The 22,686-nt window shown below is 36.4% G+C and overlaps 3 protein-coding genes across 5 annotated transcripts; 1 reads left to right on the forward strand and 2 right to left on the reverse strand.

The window, feature by feature from the left end:
* Positions 1–6,715: 6,715 nt before the first annotated feature.
* Positions 6,716–10,797, reverse strand: LOC118035144 (uncharacterized). Of its 2 annotated transcripts, none has more exons than XM_035040652.2 (5): positions 10,191–10,797; positions 9,497–9,793; positions 8,865–9,047; positions 8,316–8,519; positions 6,716–7,843 (listed from the first exon to the last, which is right to left on the reverse strand). In XM_035040652.2, exons 1-5 carry the CDS (start codon positions 10,650–10,652, stop codon positions 7,439–7,441), a joined length of 1,551 nt encoding a protein of 516 aa, XP_034896543.1. In that variant the 5' UTR covers positions 10,653–10,797; the 3' UTR covers positions 6,716–7,438. The 2 variants fall into 2 exon arrangements, with proteins under 2 accessions (XP_034896543.1, XP_034896542.1); XM_035040651.2 differs by having other exon boundaries at positions 6,721–7,843; positions 8,865–9,050.
* Positions 10,798–13,293: 2,496 nt separating this feature from the next.
* Positions 13,294–13,723, forward strand: LOC118035142 (photosystem II 5 kDa protein, chloroplastic). Its single transcript, XM_035040650.2, has one exon. It carries the CDS (start codon positions 13,294–13,296, stop codon positions 13,609–13,611), a length of 318 nt encoding a protein of 105 aa, XP_034896541.1. The 3' UTR covers positions 13,612–13,723.
* An 840-nt stretch (positions 13,724–14,563) lies between these two features.
* Positions 14,564–19,428, reverse strand: LOC118035141 (sulfite reductase 1 [ferredoxin], chloroplastic). 2 transcript variants are annotated; one of them, XM_035040649.2, is made up of 9 exons: positions 19,077–19,428; positions 17,643–18,419; positions 17,253–17,549; positions 16,900–17,097; positions 15,917–16,051; positions 15,677–15,793; positions 15,410–15,568; positions 15,011–15,266; positions 14,564–14,755 (listed from the first exon to the last, which is right to left on the reverse strand). In XM_035040649.2, exons 1-8 carry the CDS (start codon positions 19,257–19,259, stop codon positions 15,060–15,062), a joined length of 2,073 nt encoding a protein of 690 aa, XP_034896540.1. In that variant the 5' UTR covers positions 19,260–19,428; the 3' UTR covers positions 14,564–14,755; positions 15,011–15,059. The 2 variants fall into 2 exon arrangements, with proteins under 2 accessions (XP_034896540.1, XP_073267449.1); XM_073411348.1 differs by having other exon boundaries at positions 17,643–18,815; positions 19,077–19,214.
* Positions 19,429–22,686: the final 3,258 nt, after the last annotated feature.

Below are 22,686 nucleotides of genomic sequence, written 5' to 3' on the forward strand. Positions count from 1 at the left end.
TTTTTTTCTTTTTACTTACTATAAGGTTATCAATCTCATTATTTGGATCATGAGTTTAACAAGTTAATCTAGATCATAAATTTAACAAGTTAATTTAGGTTAAATAATATATTTTTTTTTAAATCATCTCGCAACAATGAGTTTGACTATCCGGTTTCATGACCCAAATCGTAGATTAAATCAAGGTTTTTTTTTTTTTTTTTAGTTGATATTTTTTTCAATATCATCTTTTAATATTTGATTGATTTAAAATTAGGCTTTATAATTTTTTTATTTATTTTTTATGAAGTTATTTTTGTCTCATGACTTGGATTACGAGTTTGGCGGGTTAACTTCGGTTGTTTTTTTGTCTTTTTTAATTAATATTTTTTTTCTATTTCATCTTTCAATATTTGATTAATTAGAAATTAGGTTTCATAATTATTTTGATTTGTTTTCTATGAGGTTATCCCAGTCACTTGATCTGGGTTGTGGTTTTGATAGGTTAATCTAGGTAGACTTGAGTTGTTTATTTTTAATCTGTGTTTAATTGATTTTTTTTTTCAATTTCATCCTTTAATATTGATTTGATTAGAAATTAGATTTTATAATTTGTTTTGATTTGTTTTTATTAGGGTTATCTTGATTTTATAAATCATATTACAGATTTAATAGATTAACCCGAGTTACCTTTAGTTAATTTAATATATTTTTATCCCATCTCTTTTTAAATATCATCTTAATTTTTTTTTTTAGTGAAATTGTATTGGTTAACAATGTCCGAGCTATTTTTGAACTTGTTTATATTAACCAAATCATATTATATTAACTTTTATACCATTTAAATTTTTTAACTAGAAAATATATTTGTAACATCTAAATAATTTTTTGCTTTAAAAAAATTAATTTGACACGCAATTAGGCGAGAAATAATATAGCATATACATGGAGGTGTGAGACGCAATTTTTTTTCTAGTCATGTAGGCCATTTATATCTCCATTTTTTGAAATAACAAAAAAACTAGTTAAATGTGAAAATATTTTAATTTTAATCAGAGGCTATACTTTTTTTCTTTAGTAGTTGATTTTAACTTGAATAACAGTATACAAAATTCCATACACACACGGTATTTCTCCTAGAACAGAATTTTAAATAGAGAAGGAATATAGTAAACAAATTCAGTTAGGATATATATATATATATATATATATATATATATATATATATATATATATAAAATCCGTATAAAGATAGGTTTTATCAAGTTGCTAAGATTGCGGAGTATTAATGTTCAAATCTATCTCTAATATATATATATATATATATATATATATAGTTTTGTTTCCCTTTGCAACTACAAAACATAACAGAATCGATTTTAAGAGTAAATATTGTTAACGCCTTAGAGAATAATGTCGTCTTTAGAAGAAAATTCTTCAGAGAGTCCTGCTAAGGCGTTTACCGAGGAATCAATGCCGAACGTAGAGCATTCTCTCACCACTACAATAACACCAAACATCACTTCAAATTCCTCTGTATCACCGCCCCAAATCCTGATCAATTCAACCTCATTGCCTCCTCCACCAGCACCAGTACCGCAGCCACCTTCTGCCAGTACTGCTTCACCATCACCAGTACTACAGTCACCTTCTACGTTTACATTAGCAGCAGCACCACCACCCAGATTCGCTAATGACCTCGATGACGATCATTATTTCAATAGTTTCCCACCTGGATATAGGTTTTGCCCGCATGATCATGAGCTGGTGTTACATTACTTGACCAATAAGGTTAAAGGTTTGCCATTGCCTCGGAACAAAATTGTAGACGTTGTTCTCTACCAATACGATCCCGAGTATCTTGCAGGTTTTTTATACAAACCCTTTTCTTGTCTTTTGGTTAAGATTTTTGATACAAACCCTTTTCTTGTCTTTTGGTTAAGATTTTTGATACAAACCCTTTTGCTGAGATATTGATGTTATCATGTCTTTTGATTATTCGTTTTACTTTATTTGTTAACACACAGCTTTCCAGTAAACAATACTTGCATGATCATATAAATTTTATGTGTTTATTTGTTAACAGATAGATACAAGAAATTTGGGGAAAAAGAATGGTACTTCTTCACACCTCGGGACAGAAAGTACAAGAATGGAAGTAGACCAAATCGAGCTGCCAATGGTGGATACTGGAAAGCCACTGGAGCTGATAAGAACATCACACATGATGAAGCTGTTGTTGGATATAGAAAGGCACTCGTTTATTATACCGGGAAGGCTCCGAAGGGTGACAAAACCAACTGGATAATGCACGAGTTTAGAGTGAATGAGCCACTTCCTCAAGTCAGAAATCATAGAGATGACATGAGGGTACAATATGATTATTCATCTATTTCTCTCCAATTGGTGTAACATCTTTGTTTTAATTCAATTCTTAACATGAATAGTAACCAAATCTGTTTGTTTTGTTGCAGCTGGATGACTGGGTTCTGTGCAGGATTTACAAGAAACAGGACAAGCGTAATAATGTTAGAAATGGACTAAGGAATGAGGAAGGTACTAATGTCATAAATGAACAAAGGAATGAGGAACATTCTTCAGGGTCAATGGATGATATTGAGGAAGATTATCTCCATGATCATAATTCAAATGATCTGGCTGCTATGGGCGTTGACTATACTGGGGAGATTTACGACATGGGTACTGGTTCTTTAGAGAGTGCATTCCCAGTATTTAATGAGTTAGGTCAACAACCGACTGCTCCGAGAGGATACTCGGATGTTATTGACTTTTTTCCGGCTCCTGCTCACCATAGCAGGAGGTTGCAAGATACACAGGTCCCCATTTTGGCTGAGACATTTGGAAATCCTGCCCCAGCTTTCCCCGTTAATCCTAACAGCTGGCCATACGGGGAAAGGGTATACCAAGACGAGTTTCTGAATCATACGAACTGGTCTCAGGTTAACATTCCCGGCCAATCTCTTGACCGCTATTCTGTCAAGCCAACTTATCTTCCCGGAAATCCTGCTCCTCTTGTCAACCTTCGTCCCACAAATACTGCTCGTCATCCTCTTCCTTACATGAATACTGCTCCTCCAGCTGGCAGCCTTCCTCCTATAAATACTGCTCGTCCTACTGGCTGCCTTCCTCCCACAAATACTCCTTTTCTTACCAGGCGCCATCCTCCCACAAATCCTGCAAATAGTCAGCCAACGAAACTGACGGATGTTGATGCCAAACTTCCCAGACGGCCTCCTCGGCACTTGTGATAATTAGTGTTCGGAGTTGGGTTTCTAGTGGATTTCAAGAATGACTGTCATCAGCTGTCATCTAGACAGCGTATGTACTATCTATTTTTTTATAATCGCGTATGTACCAGCTTTGATTATGGATCTTCTAGGATCTTAGAATTTAGTGAATAGACAATCTAGCTAAGTTAAGATATTTATTATATTTGTTTACAGAATTTCTAGTTTTAGAAATTTAGTGACATGGTTTTGGCGCATCGTTAACAAGATCATTACTTTCTATTTTCTCCTTTCTAGTAATTTAGTGGCATGGTTTTGCAGCATCATTTAATATTTCACTCTATGGTTTTGAGTTCTTACCTTCAGGATTAACGGAGAACGTTCTGCGATGATCGTGTTTGCGAGTTAGTGATCTACTTGTGCATGTTCACCGTATGATTATCACAATCAAGTCTTGCATGAAGTTTTTCGATGTTTGTTCTTTACATGATTATCCCTGTACGGGTAATGTATATGTGTTTTGAACTAGAACCCAGGAATACAAGTTTTTCTTGTCCTGTCTTCTTCGAGCTTTGGCTTAATAATATGGCTTGAGCAATTGCTGGTTCTAGGGTTTATACCATGTGGGTACAGGCTCATATCTTAGTACTTGAAATTCAGTATGTGGAAAATATGAGTCCAAAATGATTAGTTGTAAAGCTCACCCGACTCATATAGAACTCGCATCCGTCTAGGTTTTTTTTTTTTTTTTTTTGAGCTTGGATATATTATGTGGCTCGATGCTCTTTTAAACCAGAGGCCATTGATTTATACCTCTAAAAACGTTGATGGTCTAACAATTCAAAGCTCCCATCATTCAAAGCCACCATCTGTATCACAGCCATAGCTCACACGAAAAATTTGTTTGCTTTAAATAAAAAGAAAATATTTTCTATTTTTCTTTGTAAATATAAAATATTAATCAATAGTATATTCAACCCTATTTCTACTTGAGAAAGAGACTAAAATATTAATATAATTCCTAAAACAAAGGATAATCTTAGAAGAGTAAAATTATAAGAATAGATATTATTATTATGAGTTTTTTTTTTTGTATATGTTTTTTTTTTAAATAATTCCCCATAAATAACAGAAATCATAAAAATTTCTTGATTAATTTCAAATGTCTTTGAAATTATCAAGAAGAATTGAATTCAAATCTTAGATAAAGAAATCATAAAAATTTCTTGATTAATTTCAAATGTCTTTGAAATTATCAAGAAGAATTGAATTCAAATCTTAGATAAGAGTAAATTTTAAAATGTTTATTTACGATTTGTTCGTGAGATTTTACTTAAATCTTAGCTTGATTTTTTTTTTCATCAAATGAAAAAAAAATAAATCTTCCAAATATATATATCTTATATATTTTGAAAAGAATAGAGATAGGTATTGAAAAACAAGATAAATTTCATTTAAAAGATAATTACATATTAGATAGATATTAAAAATAAAGATAAGATTTTAGTTATAAAAAAACTAAAGATAATTTTATTTTAAAAGATTAAATTATTAAGTATGTGTATAGTTAAGATATTAAATTTCAAATATATCTGCAGTTAAAAAAAAATGCGAACTCTGAATCACTAGCATATATGTGTTAGTGTCCTTTTGCAGCTCATATTCATAACTCTTGAGTCGAATGTCCTGCCAGGGAGAAATTGCTTTCGAGTGTCCTACTATGGAGTTTGCTGAGGAATCAAAGCCGAACGTACAGGTTTCTGCTACCACTTCAGGGGTTTCAAACAGTCTTTCAGAGCCTTTCAAGCCATCACCAAGCTCACCATCTTCTGTGAATTCTTCACCACCATCACCAAGAATTGCTGGTCATGATCATGTGATAAATCCAGATAACAATGATGATGGTGGTGACAGCTATTTCAATAATTTTCCAGCCGGTTATAGGTTTCGCCCTCATAACCATGAGCTGGTTTTGCATTACTTGAAGAATAAGATCAGTGGGCTGCCATTGCCTAGGAACAGGATTGTTGATGTTTCACTTTATCAACATAATCCCGAGGAGCTTGCAGGTTCTTTTCTTCTAATTTTGATAAGATATTGTTTCATTGAATTTGATATGATTTATGACCATCTTGTTAGTTTTCTTTTTGTTAATTTAGAGTATATAAATGAGATTTCTTTATAATCAACTTTGTTCTTATTGTTTTATGTATAAGCATTAATGGATTTATGACTGCAAATTAAGTTTATTGTTTTTAATTTTTATCGATGATAGAGCAATTTAAGCACTATGGAGAAAGGGAATGGTATTTTTTTACACCAAGGGACAGGAAGTACAGAAATGGAACTAGGCCGAATCGAGCAGCAGGCGGCGGATACTGGAAAGCCACCGGAGCTGATAAGAAAATCGTACACGATAAGGCTATTGTTGGATATAGGAAGTCACTGGTTTATTATAATGGAAAGGCCCCCAAGGGTGATAAAACCAACTGGATGATGCATGAATTTAGAATGGAAGCTGCAGCTCCTCCACCCAGAAATAACATAAATGACATGAGGGTATATGGATAATCAAAATCCAGCTCTAATTATTAATTGATCAACAGCTAGCATTTGCTTTTAATTCTTTCTTGACATGATTAGTAACCAAGTTTTTTCTTGGTGCAGCTTGATGAATGGGTTTTGTGTAGGATCTACAAGAAAATTGAGAAGCCTGTCAAAAATCGAGAGCAATATTCTACACAGAAATACCAGCTCCTTATTGGTCCAAATGATCTGGCTGCTATGGATGGTGACCGCAACAGTGGTACTGATTCATGGGAAAATCCATGGCAGCAACAGGCTACTCCTCCTTTAGCTGGATTTGATGACTTATTTTTCTTCTGCAACAGTTATTCTGCAGCCCAGGTCCCATTTTTACCAGAGACTTACGAAGATCCTATCCCCATGCTTCTGAGTTCCGACTTTTCAAAAGGGTTGCCAGAAGAAATATGGAATCCTCCCATCCTTCAATTTGATCTAGCTGAGACATTTAACTTGTATGGTAGCACGGAAGATAATCCTGAGACCACCACTAACCTCCCAGCTGAGAATCTCCGAATCAATCCTTCTCCTGCAAGCACCGGTCGATCTGTCAACATCAGAAACGTCTGTTGAGACCAAAGTCCCCAAACTTCCCCAGCAGCTACCTTATTGTGTTGTACGTTTAGGTAGATCTCATCAGCCTTTTCTCCTAACTAACATCTGTTCAGGTTTGCTGATGAATTTTCTAGTTTTAGGGATTCAGTGAAGACTCCTTAGTAGCTAGCGATATTTTTCGCTATTTTTCTTACTGGTATGTGTTTCAACATTCAGAAGTATATGAATAAACATGTGGCGCATGATCAGATGTATAATTTAGCGTTGTTCTGTTTGAACCACAACCAAACCTTTCGTTTTTTTATCTTCCCGCACAATTGCTACACCATATTATTATGACTCCAAGGGCCCAACATTCTGCAGCAACCATTTTAGCATATATATATTTTGCTTGTTTCCGTTATCTATATGAAAGGGAATCATCAGTTTTCGGCAATCAACGTAAGGCCATGCCATGAAGAGGATCTCTTTTGAAGTTGATAAAAGAACAGGTATAGACTACATAAGAACAGGATAGTAGTCCCAACAGAGGGAAACTCAAAATCTGTTTACAACTGGCTCGCTCTATCCCGGCCCCAGTCTTCTTAACCCCTCTCTATCTAAACGATTCTCCAGTGAGTTACGATTATCTAGTATCATGGATCACCTGTTGTAAGGTTTAGTGCATTTGAAACGTTTGATCAGTGATGCATCTCCGTTTTTTTCGTGTAACAGTGTTTAAAGCATCTCATGCCACGAATTCTTCACATGGTTTTTTCGACCGGTGTTGATGAAACGCTCCTGATTCTTGCTTGTCTTCTTATCATTTGCAATGGCATCCTAGAGCTAGTAGAATCCTGTATTGTCTGTCTCGTTAAAAGCTTCTACTTCTGTTTTTGTTTCACAAGTACACAGGTTGATGCACATTCCGTAAGGTAGAGAACTTGTGTCAAGACCTAAAAGAACTGCAATGGTAATTCTTGGATCCCCCGCAAACTAAACATGGACTTGTTCTCTAGGGCGACACATTTGAAGTTTGGCTCTCTTATAGTCAATGTATTTAGATAGGGGAAAGGGGGAAATTTGATGAATTCTCAGAATTTGAAGTTTTCCTGCACTGGGTAGTGCAAAGGGAAAACTGCTCTACTACTTTGTCTCGCCAAGGCAGATGAATTTCCAATATCTCTAAAAAGTGACCGTTTTGGAGCATTAAGTCCACCGGCGCAGGCGTGTGGCCTTCGGCTGCCATCACTAAAGGCCTTCTTCTGGCGACAATCATCATTAGGATTACGGTTTTCCTTCAAACGACAAACTAATACTCGCTTCTCAGTCACATTTGGAGCCTCCAAAGACACTGATGGTAAGTTTTTAGACCTTGATGTCTCTTTAACTCTTTCCTTCCTCAACCTCTCGAGCTCCACTTGAAGCACAGCTACCTGATTTTGTAGCTCATTTGCCTTGGCTTCAGAAGAGAGAGCTTTGTGTCTCCATTCTTGCACCTGTACAAAGCCACATTATTAATTTTGTATAAATGCAAAAATGTATTGACAAGCTTAGGATCAAATGTTGCTGTATCAGTCTTTTACCCTTAACTTGAGTGCCTAAAGTCCCATTCTATTCATCCCCCAGACAAATCGATTCATAAGCCATCAGCATTTGCAGATAAAACTAAGGAGGCTATTATTCAAGACTGTCCACGTTTACTTTTTGTAATCCAAAAATTGATAGTTGGAATCTTTCTCAATGTTGGGTGTTGCAGAAATGCGAACTTTGAGGGGGAAAGGTGTTTTCTAAGACATTTAGAAATAGTTTTCACTGCCAAAATCATTTCGACATTTTAACTTTCTTGAACTTCATTGAGCTATTTAGTATGTTCCATGGTATTTTGAGCAATACACTTCCACCGGGTAGATTCGATGCCTCGGAGAAGAAGAAAGAAATAGATAGACGACATAGAGCTTGGTTTCTTACAGCAGAATTCAGGGATTGAATTTGACAATCAGAATCAAGTGCTCTAGCTTCCCAAAAATCTCTAGAAGCCTGCAACTCTTCCATCTCGTTCCTGACTTGCCCTAGCATCTCTTGCATTTGGGACCACTGCTCTGTCTCAGCCTGAACTTGCTCAATGACGCTTCGCACTATGATCTTGCAGCACCCAGAGCATGTTTTCTCCTCCTGTAGAAGAACTTTCGTCATCATTCAGGCAACAAGGTTACAGCAATTATGGATACCTATTGTATGATATCCATAGAACATTTGATATTAAAATCCTACAAAGCCAATAAGCTGACTAAGTTTTTTCTGGTCATTTAAAAATTTTACTGCACTGTTTAACATATGTTCCACAGACCTCGCTGAAATTGATTAGGACTTCAGGAGTGTCACCAAATCTATACCCTTAAACCACGCTTGGTTTGCTCAACAGTAACTCCAATCATTAAGATGCCCCCTCTTCCTAAAGCCAATTCAATAATTGATGCTTACAGTCAAAACTAACAGATTGTAACAATGGATTTTTACCTTGCATGGTTGTCTTGTTGAAGATGAAGGCATATCAGGAAACTCTATTATTCTCTTGGAAGTGGAGGCATTATTGGCAGCAGAACTGCTGGCTGTAGAGTGCATTGAACCATACTCGTCTTCCATTCTCTCTAACAAGCTTCTATTTGACAATTCCTCCATTTTCCTTCTCAGTATCTCCATCTGCTGCACATTGTTCTCTTCTAGAAATTAGCCATGTGCAAAGTTAAATCTGACATAATAATGGAAACTATAGCTGTATTTCTTTGCTAAATAAATGGAGAGGACAGTAATTGACATGTAAACCTCTGAAAGTCATTGAAAATAATAACAGGAAAAGAAGTTATTTGAGCTGTGTTCCTCAGTTTTCTCGGCAACTAAACAGGCATATATATGCTAATCTGTTTGCTTTAGGAAAAACATTTAAAAGAAAACCAAAATCACATGGATTACAGTGATAATTCACCTTATATATGCACTAAAATTGAAATTTTTCGACTTCATAGAAGTGAACTGTTCGTTCAGAAATCTAAAAACTAAAAGAACAGTCAGATTCATCTATCTAGTTTTCTTAAAACAAAGAAGATACTGTAACTGAAAAAAATCTTAAGCAAGGAGAGGTTAAACATTACATTGCAACTGCGATTTGAAGCAAAAGTCTCATGGACACTGCAGTTTGTTTTGATGGACAAGCTTGCTTCCGCCACCTCTTGGATCTCCTTAACGCATATCTCGTCCGTTTCTCCTCCAAAGTTCTTTAGCCCTCTTTGAAGAAGACATACTTGTCTATCTAAATTACTACACTTTCGACCTTCTAAATCCTTAACCCCTGGTCTTCTTTGCAACTTCTCTAGCTTCTCTACCAATTCTTGAATCTTCTCATCCAATACCATGCTCGCATCCTTGCCATCACAAATCCCTTTTCTCCCCTGCAAACAAATCACAAAACTAAATTCAAAAGAAAGAATAAAGAGGTATGGTAAATTTAAAATTAGGCTCAAAATCATATCCTTTAGAAAGCTCTGTTTGATTGCAGAGAGGCTATCACAAAACTATACAAACTAGATAGATAGGGCCTAGTTAATAATAATCAAGAACATGACACGTTAAGAGAATAAAAAAGTAGACTGGTAGCTGTGTCAGTCTTGCTTGAGTTGAGGCATGGTTATCTCAAGTCCCATGCCTAAAAAGTAAATTATTTTCTTTTTCTAAAATTTACCAGGAATCAAAATTATGAACTCTCAAGAACCAATCACATCACTGAAAATGTTAAAACCCAAATGAAAACAGCAACTAAAATTAGGAAAAGGTAAGAGAAATACTAACAGAAAGCAGAGTTTCAACAGCAGATCTCAGAATCCTCTCCATTTGAACCCTTCTTCTCTCCATCTTCTTGACAGCAATCTCTCTCTCCATCCGCAACAAATTACACTCTGCCCTCAACATCTCAGCTTGAAACCTCCACTTCTCCTCCTCCATCGCCACACTCTCCCTCTCCTCCACTCTCTCCCTCCTCTCCTCCTCAAAGCACTGATCACCCCTGCTACCACTAGCCATCATAATTGGCACAACCCCTCTTGCAAACCCTCTTTCTTGATCAAACAAAGCCTCTAACTTTCCTTTCTCGTCTCTTTGTGAACTTGGCTTTGTGGCATTGGCCTTTGGCACTTGTGGTTTCCTGCGAGGCCTTCGAGGTAAATGGAGGATTCTTGGAGTTGGTTGGGCTGGTGGGTATTGCCATTTTGGTCTCCTTGTTGTCAATGTTGTTATTGTCGATACTTTATCCATTCAAGAACAACAGCTACTTTAGTTTTTTCTTATTTTTTTCTTCTTGGTTTTCAGATACACTTTGGTTTCTTGTCAAAGAAAGGAAAAGAGTTTCAAGATCAAGATTTGAACACAGATAGTTCACAACAACTTCGTTTTCTATTGGTGGATACAGTGTAGTAGAGAGAGTTTGGAGTTTTGAACATAAATTTTTGGCACTAACAACTTTCCTTTTTGGTTTGAAAAAAACACAGGTTTGTTGTTTGTTTTATTATGTAGGAATTGGCCTGCCGAGAAGCGGGTTCTAGTTGAAGTAACAGTTCGGAGCTACAGATAGAAGTCAGAGTTTGGACTCTTGTGACAGATTATATAGTACTTCTACTAAACTTTAGTTTTTGAAAGTACTTCGATTATAGTTTATGCTTATATTGTTTTTAGAGCGAAATAATAATAATAATAATAATTGAACCCAAAATGTACCATTTTGGATTTGAAAAGAGATTACTTAGAGAAGCCAAACAAGAGTCCAGTACCCAAAATATACCATCAATTTTGAACCCAAAATTGATGAAAGCTGAGAGAGAGAGAGAGAGAGAGAGAGAGGAGCGGGAGAAGTTAAGGCTACAGGCGTGCAACCTCGTTATGTGGAAGGAACAGAGATTTCAAATGAAAGCTGTGCTGTGAGTGTTTCTTTCTCATGTGCTGCTGCTGCTGCTGCATAAATTTCGTATACTTGGACCTTGTTTTCTTATGGAAAACTGAGAAGGTTGTGTAGTTACTGTTGCATCAACACTAACCTGAAACAGAAAAAAAAAAGTTTCTTTCATTTCTTACTGCTTTTGCTCTTCGCTTTTTATTTAGCTAATGGACCAACAAAAGAGAAACTTCAAGGTCATGGATTGCTGTCTGAATAGCAGTGCTCAAAATTCTTTTATTTAGAGATTGAAAGCAGATTAAACAAGTAATTTATATTCTTACCAAAAAAAAAATATTTAGAACAGTAACCATCAAACAGTCTTCTCGCATCAAACACTCTATACATGTACTAAAAGGAAATCATCTTTTACAGCATAAATGACACAGTTAAAATTTTCTTTAATTTTTCTTATTTTAGCGGGTATTGTAGCGATTGTAAGTCTGTAATTTTTTGTTATTTTTTCTATTTATACTTTATATTTTTATCATTTTGCATTATACATATTTATCACCATTTTTTATCTTTATATTTTTTCTCTTTTTCTTTTTTTTTTGGAAGAAAAATATTATTTTTCTTTTTTATATTTAAAATATTTATCACTCTTGCCCTATTTATACCTTCTTTTTCATATCATCATTCTTTTTAATTTGTTTTTAAATATTTTTTTTCCTTACATTTTTTTCTTAAAAATAACTTGTTATACAAATATTAAGGAAATGGTGTTTCAACATAGCAATGACAACATTATCTTATTTTTCTACTGCATTGAAAAATGAGTTTGAGATTTTATATGTTTTTATTAACCACTATATTTTATTATATATAAACATTAATTTTTTTATTAACTGTAATATTTTTTACTCATTGTAAAAAAACATGTTAATAAAATCTATACATTAATTTATTTACGTTGTAAAAAAATTATTAAACCTGCAACTAGACGGGTCAAATAGACATGTTAACATTTTTTTTCATTTATTCATAGATAGTTTTTTTATTTATTTAATTAAATGCATGCATTGACTATTTTATTTATAATTAGAAATTTTTATTAAAAAAACACATTTAAAAGCTCAGATCAAAAATATTATTCAACCTGCAACTAATGGCAAGTCAAATAACTAGTATCTATACGAGATAACTCCGAGTAAAACTACAAAGATTATGAGAGATGGCATATCTTATCTATACGAGAGGAATTTCATAGAAGTCGATAGTCTAAAAGATTTCACTCCATTGCCATGCTACTGATAAATGATGCATGCAAATCTTGCCTGCCGCTTCACCTGTTGTGCAAAAAACAATGAGTTCATTAAATAACAGGGGAGGTGGCATCACCTTCTCCGAACTCAAAATAAATGAATTTGGATCTGGTTCACGAGCTTGCTTAATAAATTGAAGAGAAATCGTAGATGACATGCATGTTCAAATTTGAGATAATACTACAACAAGTGTGTCAATTTTAAGATTTTTACAATCTACTGTATCATTATTTATTCTTTTCAAATAGATGCCTGGATTCGTAACAATCAATTGAAATTTAAAGATATAACTGTCAATTTGGATGTAGGTGTCCCTAGAATCGTAAAAAATAGAAGCCTCAAGAGTTATCCCTGGGAATGAATTGCAGGAATTTACACAAGATTTACTTCTTTTTTCCATGTTGAAAACACGTCCAAGGAGAACAGAGCATGTTTTGAGCACGAGAATAGCCCCTTGACATCCACTCTTGGCCACAGGATTTCATAACCTCAAATTCTGGCAAAGATAAAGCAACACATGGCATTAATCCATTCGTCCAATCATTTCTTGGGATAAGGAAATGGATGGTTGTCTCCCAACAAGTCCTTGAGCCATTCACACTCCTAGAACTAATAGTGGTTCAAGCCATTCTCTTACGTGCATGTGATTGTCAGACACTAACACTGAGCAACAGAGAGGAAGCAAGAAATTTGCAGAGCAGAGATGGCATCCATGACCATGACAGCCTCATTCCTAACTGGTTCCGCCATGGCCAAACAGCCTTCGACAACCCCACGTAGAGGGCTCATTGTGGCCAAGGCCTCAAGAGCCACAGAGGGAGTCAACGTGGAGATGAAGAACAGAGAAGAGAGCAGCGGTGGGAGGAGGGATTTGATGTTTGCAGCCGCAGCTGCTGCTGCCTGCTCCATTGCCAGAGTCGCCATCGCTGATGAAGAACCTCGGCGAGGGACCCCAGAAGCTAAGAAGAAGTATGCTCCTATTTGTGTCACGATGCCAACTGCTCGTATCTGCCGCAACTGAGAATCTGATGTTCCATGTAATGTTCCTTGATGTAATGTAAAAGTTGTCCTCGCTTGTATGCTTTTATCGGAGAACCCTCTTCATTTCAAATCTCATCTTCTATTTGATTGAACCCAATTCTTCGGACCCAATAATCCTGTTTTTCAAGGTAAAACGTAGGATTTACCTCCTATTATGTTGGAAATGTTAGTAAAGTGTTGGAGTTGGCTTGCAGCACCCACCCTTGCTGATCGAACAGCCCGAGTTTTCCTTGAATTTAGACACAGTACTCGTCTTCTCTGGCTTTTGAGCTCCATGGAATGATGCTTTTGAGCTCCATGGAATGATGTTGAATCCATTACTTATGCTAGCATCTTCCCCAACTCCACACCAAACAACAGTTAAACACGATAAGAAAGCAAAATACCTGTTTCTCATTCCATATGCTATGAATCAAGTACTGTGCTTATTTACCACCCAGATCAATCAATCTGCTTCCAATATATTTCTGTGTGGCGCCAAATACAGTGGTAATCAATCAGACAATCGCAAACTATGTTGCTAATGCTGTACAATTTTATGGAAAAGTAAGAATACATCCCTGCCGTGATTCGAATTAACGAGCAACAAATTAATAACCATGAATAACCACAAAAAAACCAAAGAGACTGCCTTTTGTATTCCCCCTTTCCTTTTGGGTAAAATACATCAATGGCGACACCCTGGAAAGGTGAAATGGGGATTTTAATAAACGTGTACCACCACTAAATAAAAATCTGTTCCAAAATTATCGCAGCAATTTTCCATTTTTTTCTGAAACTGAACTAGTTGCCTTAAGATGCCACCTTTGGAGGTTAAGCTTCAATTTCCAGATGCAGTTTACTATGAACTAAGAAGGAATTTGACTACCTAAGAGCCTCAATTGTGCAGGAATTCAACACGCTATCCAGCCGATCCCATTTGAAAAATGGGAACATCAAAAACTCGAAAATTCCAAATAAGGACCAAATCAAGTTAGTTGTACATCTGCGAAAAGAATTCAGATGAAAATGCAGAAGCTGTCCATCAAGAATTGCTGGATGACAGAAAAACAGAGGTTTCCCAGGTTGCTTTTGCACTTCATTATCTAGGACCGGTACTGGTTGCATAATTCTTGGATAATAAACTGAAAAGAGAACATATTGATGATTATATGCATGGAAAAGAGATTTTGTTACAGGATAAATAAATGAAAAACACTCAGACAAATCTTGGCTTAATAGGATACAAGGCCTGGTTCATCAACAATATAAAATAAAGGTCTTGTAAAAACCTGAACAAGCAAAATTGTGATACAAAAAGATTTGGAAACTTGGCATTACAGCTGTTACCGACCAGTAACAGCACAGAGAGTTAGAAAGAGAAATTGTTCCACATTCACCTTAAGCCATTTTGCCAGGTAAGAAGATTGCAGAAGATGTGTAGGAAACTCATTCCCCTTTCCCATTTTGCTGGGCAGAAGCATAATTTCGAATAACTTCCATGGCCAGCTGATGAGCAGTCTTATTCTGCAATTTTGCAAGTTCATCCATTTTTTCATATGTATCCTTATCAGTAAAAAGTCTCAGGTTGTATGTGGACCGTGTAGCCACCACACCATCCCATTTCTCAACCCACTCTTGAAGAGTTTCAAATCCCTGATAAAAGAGATTGAAGTCAATATCTTTAGACTACTGGAAATTTTCAATAGGATTGGATAAAAATTCAACATGAAACAGCTAACTTTTCCTCAAATGGGTTGAGAGATGATAACTTGCAAGGTAGTAATCTCTATACTCACCACACGGTTTGTGAAGTCACCAAATGATTCTTTGGATTGTCTTTTCCTTTTCCAATTATAAAACAGAGGTTCCAAAACCTTTTCAAGGTCATGAATCTTAACCTTATTCATGAAGGTTCTTGCTAATGAAGTTTGATTGGGTGTTCCCCCAAGCCAAAGCTGTTTAAAAACAACAAAAACGGTTCACTACGTTTTCTTTTAATTCTCATATGTAATACTGAAACAAAACAAACAAAAAGAAGGACATCAATTCAGTCCTTGGTATACCTGGTAGCTATTAGGGCCATCACCAACAAATCCAAGTTCAGCCATGTATGGTCTGGCACAGCCATTGGGACAGCCAGTTGCCCTTATTACCACAGATTCATTGTATTTGAGACCAACCTGAAATCACAAAAGACTACCAGTAAATAGTCTTAATGTTCATTTGCATGCAATTGACAATTCACTACATTCATCTATCAAAAGCTTGGTTCAATTCTGATGAACTCATTTGAATGAACACACCTTCTCGAATACAGCTCTAATACGTTTGAGGATGTCAGGTATTCCCCGTTCAGCTTCGGTTATTGCCAATGGGCACAGTGGTAAAGCTGGACATGCCATTGCAGTCAAATTGAGGGGGTCTACATACTTGGGTTGCTGTGCATGAGCAATATTAATCAAAACCAGAACAACTGAGAAAAATGAAACAAAACCAGCAAGCAAAACAAAAACCTAGCAAACCAAATAAGCACTATAATAACGCCCAGAAATTCATCATTTGCCAACTGAACAGCAGAATCATTCAGACAGTAGTAGAAAGGCATGAAACAAGAAACAGAGATGCTAAATGGGTCCTTCTGACATACTATACAAGAATGTTAAAGATTTTGAATGTCAATTACCATTGAAAGGTTTACCAGAAAGGTAGACTGTTTGACATGATAAGTGATTACATCCATAACATTAAATACAAATTCTGAAAAGGTGTCCACTGATAAATTAATAACTTGAGTAACTACAAAGACAATCCTTACCGAACCTAATTATTAAATAAAGGCAGCATGAGATTTCAAAAGATGTCCTTTGCTCTGTGGTTTTATCGGAAAAATAGATGACTAACAAGGAATAAAGATTCAGATCTTGCAATATTGTGGCATTTATAACAGTCTGACTGCACATCACATTTGCAATTGTGTGCTAATGCCACTTTAATGGAACCATCTGACAAGACCTACCCAATTACTGCCATGTATGAAATCCTTTCTTTCATATATGAAACCAGGAAATCAAATCCTTTCTTTAGCTCACAAACAGTTTCATGATTAATCCATTAGGAACTAAGGAATTCAGTTATGCAAATCCTAACACCAAGTCTCAAGTAACATGAAAAAAAAATGTTATATGCCCAGTCAGATTAATCAATGGACTCAACTCTGGGAAAATTTCACAGTTATGGAATACCCGGACAGGAGATAATGTGGACACCAAAAGTGAAAAAACCTTACCAGTAAACCAGCCTGTGCAAGAGCAGTTGTGATTGGGCGCTTCCATGCTTTGCGAATACCACACAAGATGATGTTCTGGTTTGGTGTGAGACGTACATCCAAGTTGTACTTTTCTATTATTTCCCTTAATGTCACCTTCATTTCCCCCCCAATACGACCACTATCAACATGGAGCCCACAAAACAAGCCACCATCACCCTGACAAGAATTTTCAATCTATCAGTAAGCAGAAGGTAAAATTCAAGAAGCAAATAAGGTACAGATAAGAAAATGTTTGATCCTAAGCAGAATAGCCATAACATTGTAATGTGGTGAGACAGAACCAAAGTTTACACTTATAAATTAGGGATAACCTGCTCGTGCCATCCCAAGTAACTTTTAAATTCCCACTCAGGCAACTCACGGGAAGGCTCAAATTTCTTCCCATAATATTGCTCCACAACACTTCTAAACTTCTCAATTCCCCAGGAGCTTATCAAATATTTCATTCTACTGTATTTACGATCATCTCTCCTCCCATTTTCTCGTTGAGTGACAACAATAGCTTTCACTGCATATAGAATGTCTTCTTTTGGTACATAACCCAATGGTTCTGCCAACCGAGGAAAAGTGGTCTCTAGCCTATGAGTTCTTCCCATACCACCACCAACCTGCATCACATCAGAAATTGTAAGAAACAAAAAGCTGTAGGCAATTAAGAAGAAAAAAGAAGAATTTTTCAGTATATGTTAATCTAATCTTACATATAAATTAAACCCCTGAGGTTCCCCATCAGCATCAGTAACAACAACCACACCAACGTCATTTGTGAGAAGGTGCACAGAGTTGTCTGTTGGCACAGTGACTGCGATTTTGAACTTCCTAGGCAAGAATTGAGTTCCATAGATGGGCTCTGGTGAATCAGGAAAATTGGTTCCATGAGAATTGTCATTGCGGGCCTTCACTACCTCTGGAGGTTCTGCGGACATTATTTTCTCTCCATCCACCCACATATCATAGTAGAAACCAGACTGGGGAGTTAGAAGTGCAGCAATATTATCGGCGGTTTGCTGTGCAAATTGGTAATCTTTTCTTGCAAATGGAGCAGCAGGGGCCAAAACATTCCTGTTAAGATCACCGCACGCACCAAGAGTTGAACCCATGCTATGGATAATGCTGCTCATCACAGTCTTGAGGTTCTTCTTTAGAACACCGTGGAGCTGAAATGTTTGCCTGGTTGTCAATCGAAGTGTTCCGATTCCAAACTGATCAGCAAGATCATCCATGGTCAAGTACAATTTGTTCGGGACTTTCCCACATGGATTCTTTGTACGAAGCATAAAAGAGTAAGATCTTGCCCCTCGTTCATCTCTGTTATACTGCTGATAGCTCCCATGGAACTTGATTATTTGTGTAGCAGACTCATTAATGTTCGGGGCATCTGTGAGCAACTCCTCATTAAGAGGGTACCTGATAAAATTGCTGTGTTCTTTGATTATCTCAACCTTGCTACGCTTAGTTTCAGTCTCCGGCTTTACTGGCTGCCCACAAAAATTGTGCAAAACATGAAAACTAAACTAGACAAACTCTATCGCTAATAATCAACATCGAGGTTATTCTTATCAAGAAATTGACTTTGCAGCCTAGCCTTACAATTCTTTATTGTTCCAAAATAAATATAAAATGTTAACATTCATTAACGAACTCAATCTAATTAAGTTATATCAGAAGCATTTCAATTTCATAGGTTCTAGACACCTTTCTTATTCTCCCAAATCTACTCAGCACAGCACATTTAATAAGAAATTCAACAATCATGAAACAATTCTGAGTACACTTTTATCTTTTTTTAAAAAAAAAAAGTCATATAGAACAGACACCAGATTGAAATAAAAGAAAAAAATATCACCCTTTACTTTCGACGTTATTTCTTTCCCCTGCATCCAAACAGAGCACGAGATTCAAAAAAGCAGCTTTTGATAAAAAAAAAAAAAAAAAAAAAAAAAAAAAAAAAAAAACCTCAATCCAACAACAAATCAAAACTGATATGCCTGTGCTAATAATTAAATAAGCTTTCTTTTCTCGCATTTCCCTCTTTAGCCTTCCAAAACAGAGAACAAATCCAAACACAAAAGAAAACTTCGGAAACTCAAAGCAGGGAGAGAGGAGGGGAGATTGATTGATTGACGTAATCTAACCGTGGAGACAGCTCTGATAAACGCATTGGGTCTAGCAATTGAAACTGAAAACAAACTGACATGTCTCCTACTCAAACCAACTGAATTCCTACTCCTCAATCCATCATAACCCCCTATCTGAATCTTCTTCCCCTCCTTCAACACTGCACTATGAGCTGCTCCATACGACGTCGCCGTCGTCATCCTCCTATCTCTCTTATCTCAAACAAAAAAACTAAACCCTGGATAACAAAAAAAACAAGTAGCAGAGAAGCAGCGAGATTGATAATTTGTGGAGACTGGTGAGTAGAGAAGATAGATCAAGTTGACAGCGAAAGCCTTAAAAATTAAAACTGTGAAGGGTTATTTTGTTTTGTTTTTCTTGTTTTTTTTAACTCTATTTGCTATTTGCTATGGTGCGCTGTCACGTGCGTGACACGAGTGTTTTTTTAACTGGTGACTATGACGTGCCCCCACGAGCTTCTAGTCCACGCTCTGGCAGCTGTGCGGGGAATAGCTGTTGAAGGGCCGAGAGGTGTGGTAAGGAGCGCGTGGGAGTGTAAGAGACAGACATGCAGCAAAACCAAAGTTGGGTTCTATGGTGCATTGAACGTGGACGGGATTAGGTTGGTTTCCTGCTAATAATAAAAATATATAGTCAATTAGGACTGGTGTTTGGATGCTAAAATATAGCAAGAAAAACTCCTATAATAAGCAAAAGAGAATCGGAGCCGAGCAACTTAAATTTTTTTTTTTTTTTAACCAGTCAAATTAAAGTTTCTTTTGCTAACGGGTGTTTTGTTTTAAAAAAAATACAGAAAAAATAATAATTGTTATTAATAAAAAAATTATAAGTAAATGAGATGCACAAATTCCAAAAAAAAACTGAAAAAAATGAATAAAAAAGAAAAGAAAGAATTAGGTCTCGAATGTACAATGAAGTTTCAATAATAACATCCTAGTATCATTATCCCACTAAAATAAATTTAATGACTCCAATAAATATCAGTAGCGATAATAAAAGTGGATTATATACATTGTTGTTGGTGATTTTTATTGATATTATTGGTTTTATTTCATTAAAAAAATTTAATAATATAAAAAATATAATTATAAAAGTTTTAGTATATCTTTAAGCCTCATGTTTTTTTTAGTAGAGTTTATGCAGTCCATTTATATGTATTTTTTAAGAAGTTGAACTTTCGACATTTAAAATAATGGTAGTGCGGGTTATGATTTTTATAAAACTATGCTGTTTTCTAAAAAGTAATTCTATGGTTTGCTAAAAATAATAAGAAAGGTAAAATATCTGTTAGCATAATAAATATTTAGATATATTTCAATTATGAAAAATATTTTAAGCAAATGGCATGGAAGGAAATTTTATAAGTATTTTTTTTTTCCTTGTCAGCGTCCTTGTTTTGTTGTATTTATTTTGAAATTTAATAGAATTTGTTTTTTAAAATATTTTTTTATTTGAAATATATTAAAATAAATATTTTTATTATTATTTTAAAAAAAATTATTTTTGACATCAGTACATCAAAATAATAATAAAAAATTAATTTAAAACAAAAATAATTAAAATTTCAATTAAAAAAACAAGTTAAAACTCGATTACAAAGGAGGTCTTTAACCTTGGCCAACATACCTGAACTCCTTTTACCAGCAATTAAGCAATTGACTCTCACATGAATGTGCCATTTGCAAAGCAAACGCTTTCATATATGAAAAATGTGCTTGCACTGTTCCTCATTTGCACTTCTGTTTCGCTTATATATATATATATATATATATATATATGAGTTGTTGTATCTGCAGCATCTGTTAGGTGTGTTGCCATTGAATGTGCCTAACCTTGACTTTGACCATCCACCTTTGTTGAAGAAGATGGCAGCCACCATTGACTCTCATGTGCAGCCTTCTCAATTGTCAAAATTCAGCAGCCATTATTGATGAAAAGGAGCTGGAGTTGGTGCTAGCATTTGCCTATAAAAGAGGCATGTTTTGAGAGCTAAGGTGTGAGAGAACATGAGAATGAAGTGAAGAGAAAGAGGAGAGAAAGAGCTGCTGCCATGGGCAGCAGCCCTGCAGCCATTGCAGCTGCGTGAATAGTGAGTTGAGTTGAGTGGATGTGCCTCCTCCTCCATGTATTTATTGTATCCCTTCTCTATCTATAATAAAATGACTCTCTCCCGTGGATGTAGGCGGTTTTGCCGAACCACGTAAAATATTGTGTCTCAGTGTGCTTATCCCTCCGTTGAGCAATTATCAGTACATCACCGGTCACCGGATTCCGCGCCCAACAATTGGTATCAGAGCATATGGTTTAAGTGATGTTTGATTTTTGCTAAAAAATGAAAGTTGTCAAAATGATGTTTTTACCATCCCACTGTGTAGAGGAGGACGATACGAAGCCACTGGTGAAAACGGCGTCAAAATCGGACGTCGGACATGGCCGCACTCTCCATCACTCTCCGATGAGGTGGCGGGCCACGCGCACAGACGCGCCCCACGCGTGCCACGCGTCTTCTTCACCCGGATGAGTTGACCCGACCCGAATACCAGTTGACCCGACCCATGTGAACAGTATCATGAACAGTGCCATGCAAGGATGACATCAGCATACACAGTCAGCAGCAATTGACTAGTCAACATCCATGTCAGCATATGGGGGACCCACCTGCCACGTCATCAGCCGCGAGCCGAGCCACGTCGAGCCGAGTTGAGTCGAGCCGAGTTGGAGCTGAGCCGAGCCGCGAGCCGAGGGATAGGATCCAGTGTAGCTGATCCTACGTGCATTCGGATCTGAGATTGAATCTGAGCCGTTGTTCAGGCCAGAATTGTGTTGATCAAAACGTAGCCGTCTGAAGTGCGATTTGGATGATTCAAGACATGTTTCCAGCTAATTTGATCATTCCGGATGCAATGGTACGGTCCGATCGTTGAGATTCGAGACCAAAATGGCGGTGGTGAATTATTAAAGAGAGATTGCCCGATCAGGAGGCATCTGAAGGTCATCATGGTGGTCGATGAAGATGATGAAGAAGAAGGTGCACATGTTTGCCCAATTACATGTGCTGAACTATTAAGAGGGGGAAATTTAATGCCTTGAAGGAAGGCAAAATTGGGACACTCAGGACACCCGAGATGTGGACAATTTGAGGTGTAGAGTGAAAATTGACGAAGACCAATATTGACGAATCTAAGCACTAGTAGTCTCGCTAGATGTTGAGAAATCATGTATTAAACCTGTATATTCCAGATCACTTGTAAAGGAAAGCCGCAACAAAGCTAGCAAATGGTTGTATATACGGAGAGACAGTACGATGGATAGATATGGCCTAAGAAGTTCTGTCTAGGAGATTGGGTTTTAAGCGGGACCGTTGTGACCCCTCCAATCTTTCCTGGGAACTTGCTTAGTGGAAGGATTATCCATACGGTACTATTTACGTATATGTGACAGTTTGTTATGAAACTGTTGAAGACTAGTAAGATGACGGCACAAGGGGAACAGTTGAGTTCCGCATGATCAAGGATCTAATGGAGTGGTGATTTCTTCAAAGAAGCTAGATTCGGTGACTGTGATTTCTTGAGGGGAGAATTGATGAAGACCCTGATAATGGAAGAG

Source organism: Populus alba, chromosome 9 (assembly GCF_005239225.2).
Source record: "Populus alba chromosome 9, ASM523922v2, whole genome shotgun sequence".
NCBI lineage: Eukaryota > Viridiplantae > Streptophyta > Magnoliopsida > Malpighiales > Salicaceae > Populus > Populus alba.

Bases quoted from the DNA above. Each gene is read 5' to 3' on its own strand.
- LOC118035144 (XM_035040651.2), bottom strand. From the start codon at position 10,652: ATGGATAAAGTATCGACAATAACAACATTGACAACAAGGAGACCAAAA. The intron at 8,520-8,864 runs GTAAAAATCCAT...GTTCTTCTACAG, and splicing joins CAACAAGACAACCATGCAAG to GAGGAGAAAACATGCTCTGG. The intron at 7,844-8,315 runs GTAAGAAACCAA...GGCTTTGTACAG, and splicing joins TTCAATCCCTGAATTCTGCT to GTGCAAGAATGGAGACACAA.
- LOC118035142 (XM_035040650.2), top strand. From the start codon at position 13,294: ATGGCATCCATGACCATGACAGCCTCATTCCTAACTGGTTCCGCCATG.
- LOC118035141 (XM_035040649.2), bottom strand. From the start codon at position 19,259: ATGACGACGGCGACGTCGTATGGAGCAGCTCATAGTGCAGTGTTGAAG. The intron at 17,098-17,252 runs GTTATCCCTAAT...AATTCTTGTCAG, and splicing joins ACTTGGGATGGCACGAGCAG to GGTGATGGTGGCTTGTTTTG. The intron at 16,052-16,899 runs GTAAGGTTTTTT...GCTCATGCACAG, and splicing joins TTGCACAGGCTGGTTTACTG to CAACCCAAGTATGTAGACCC.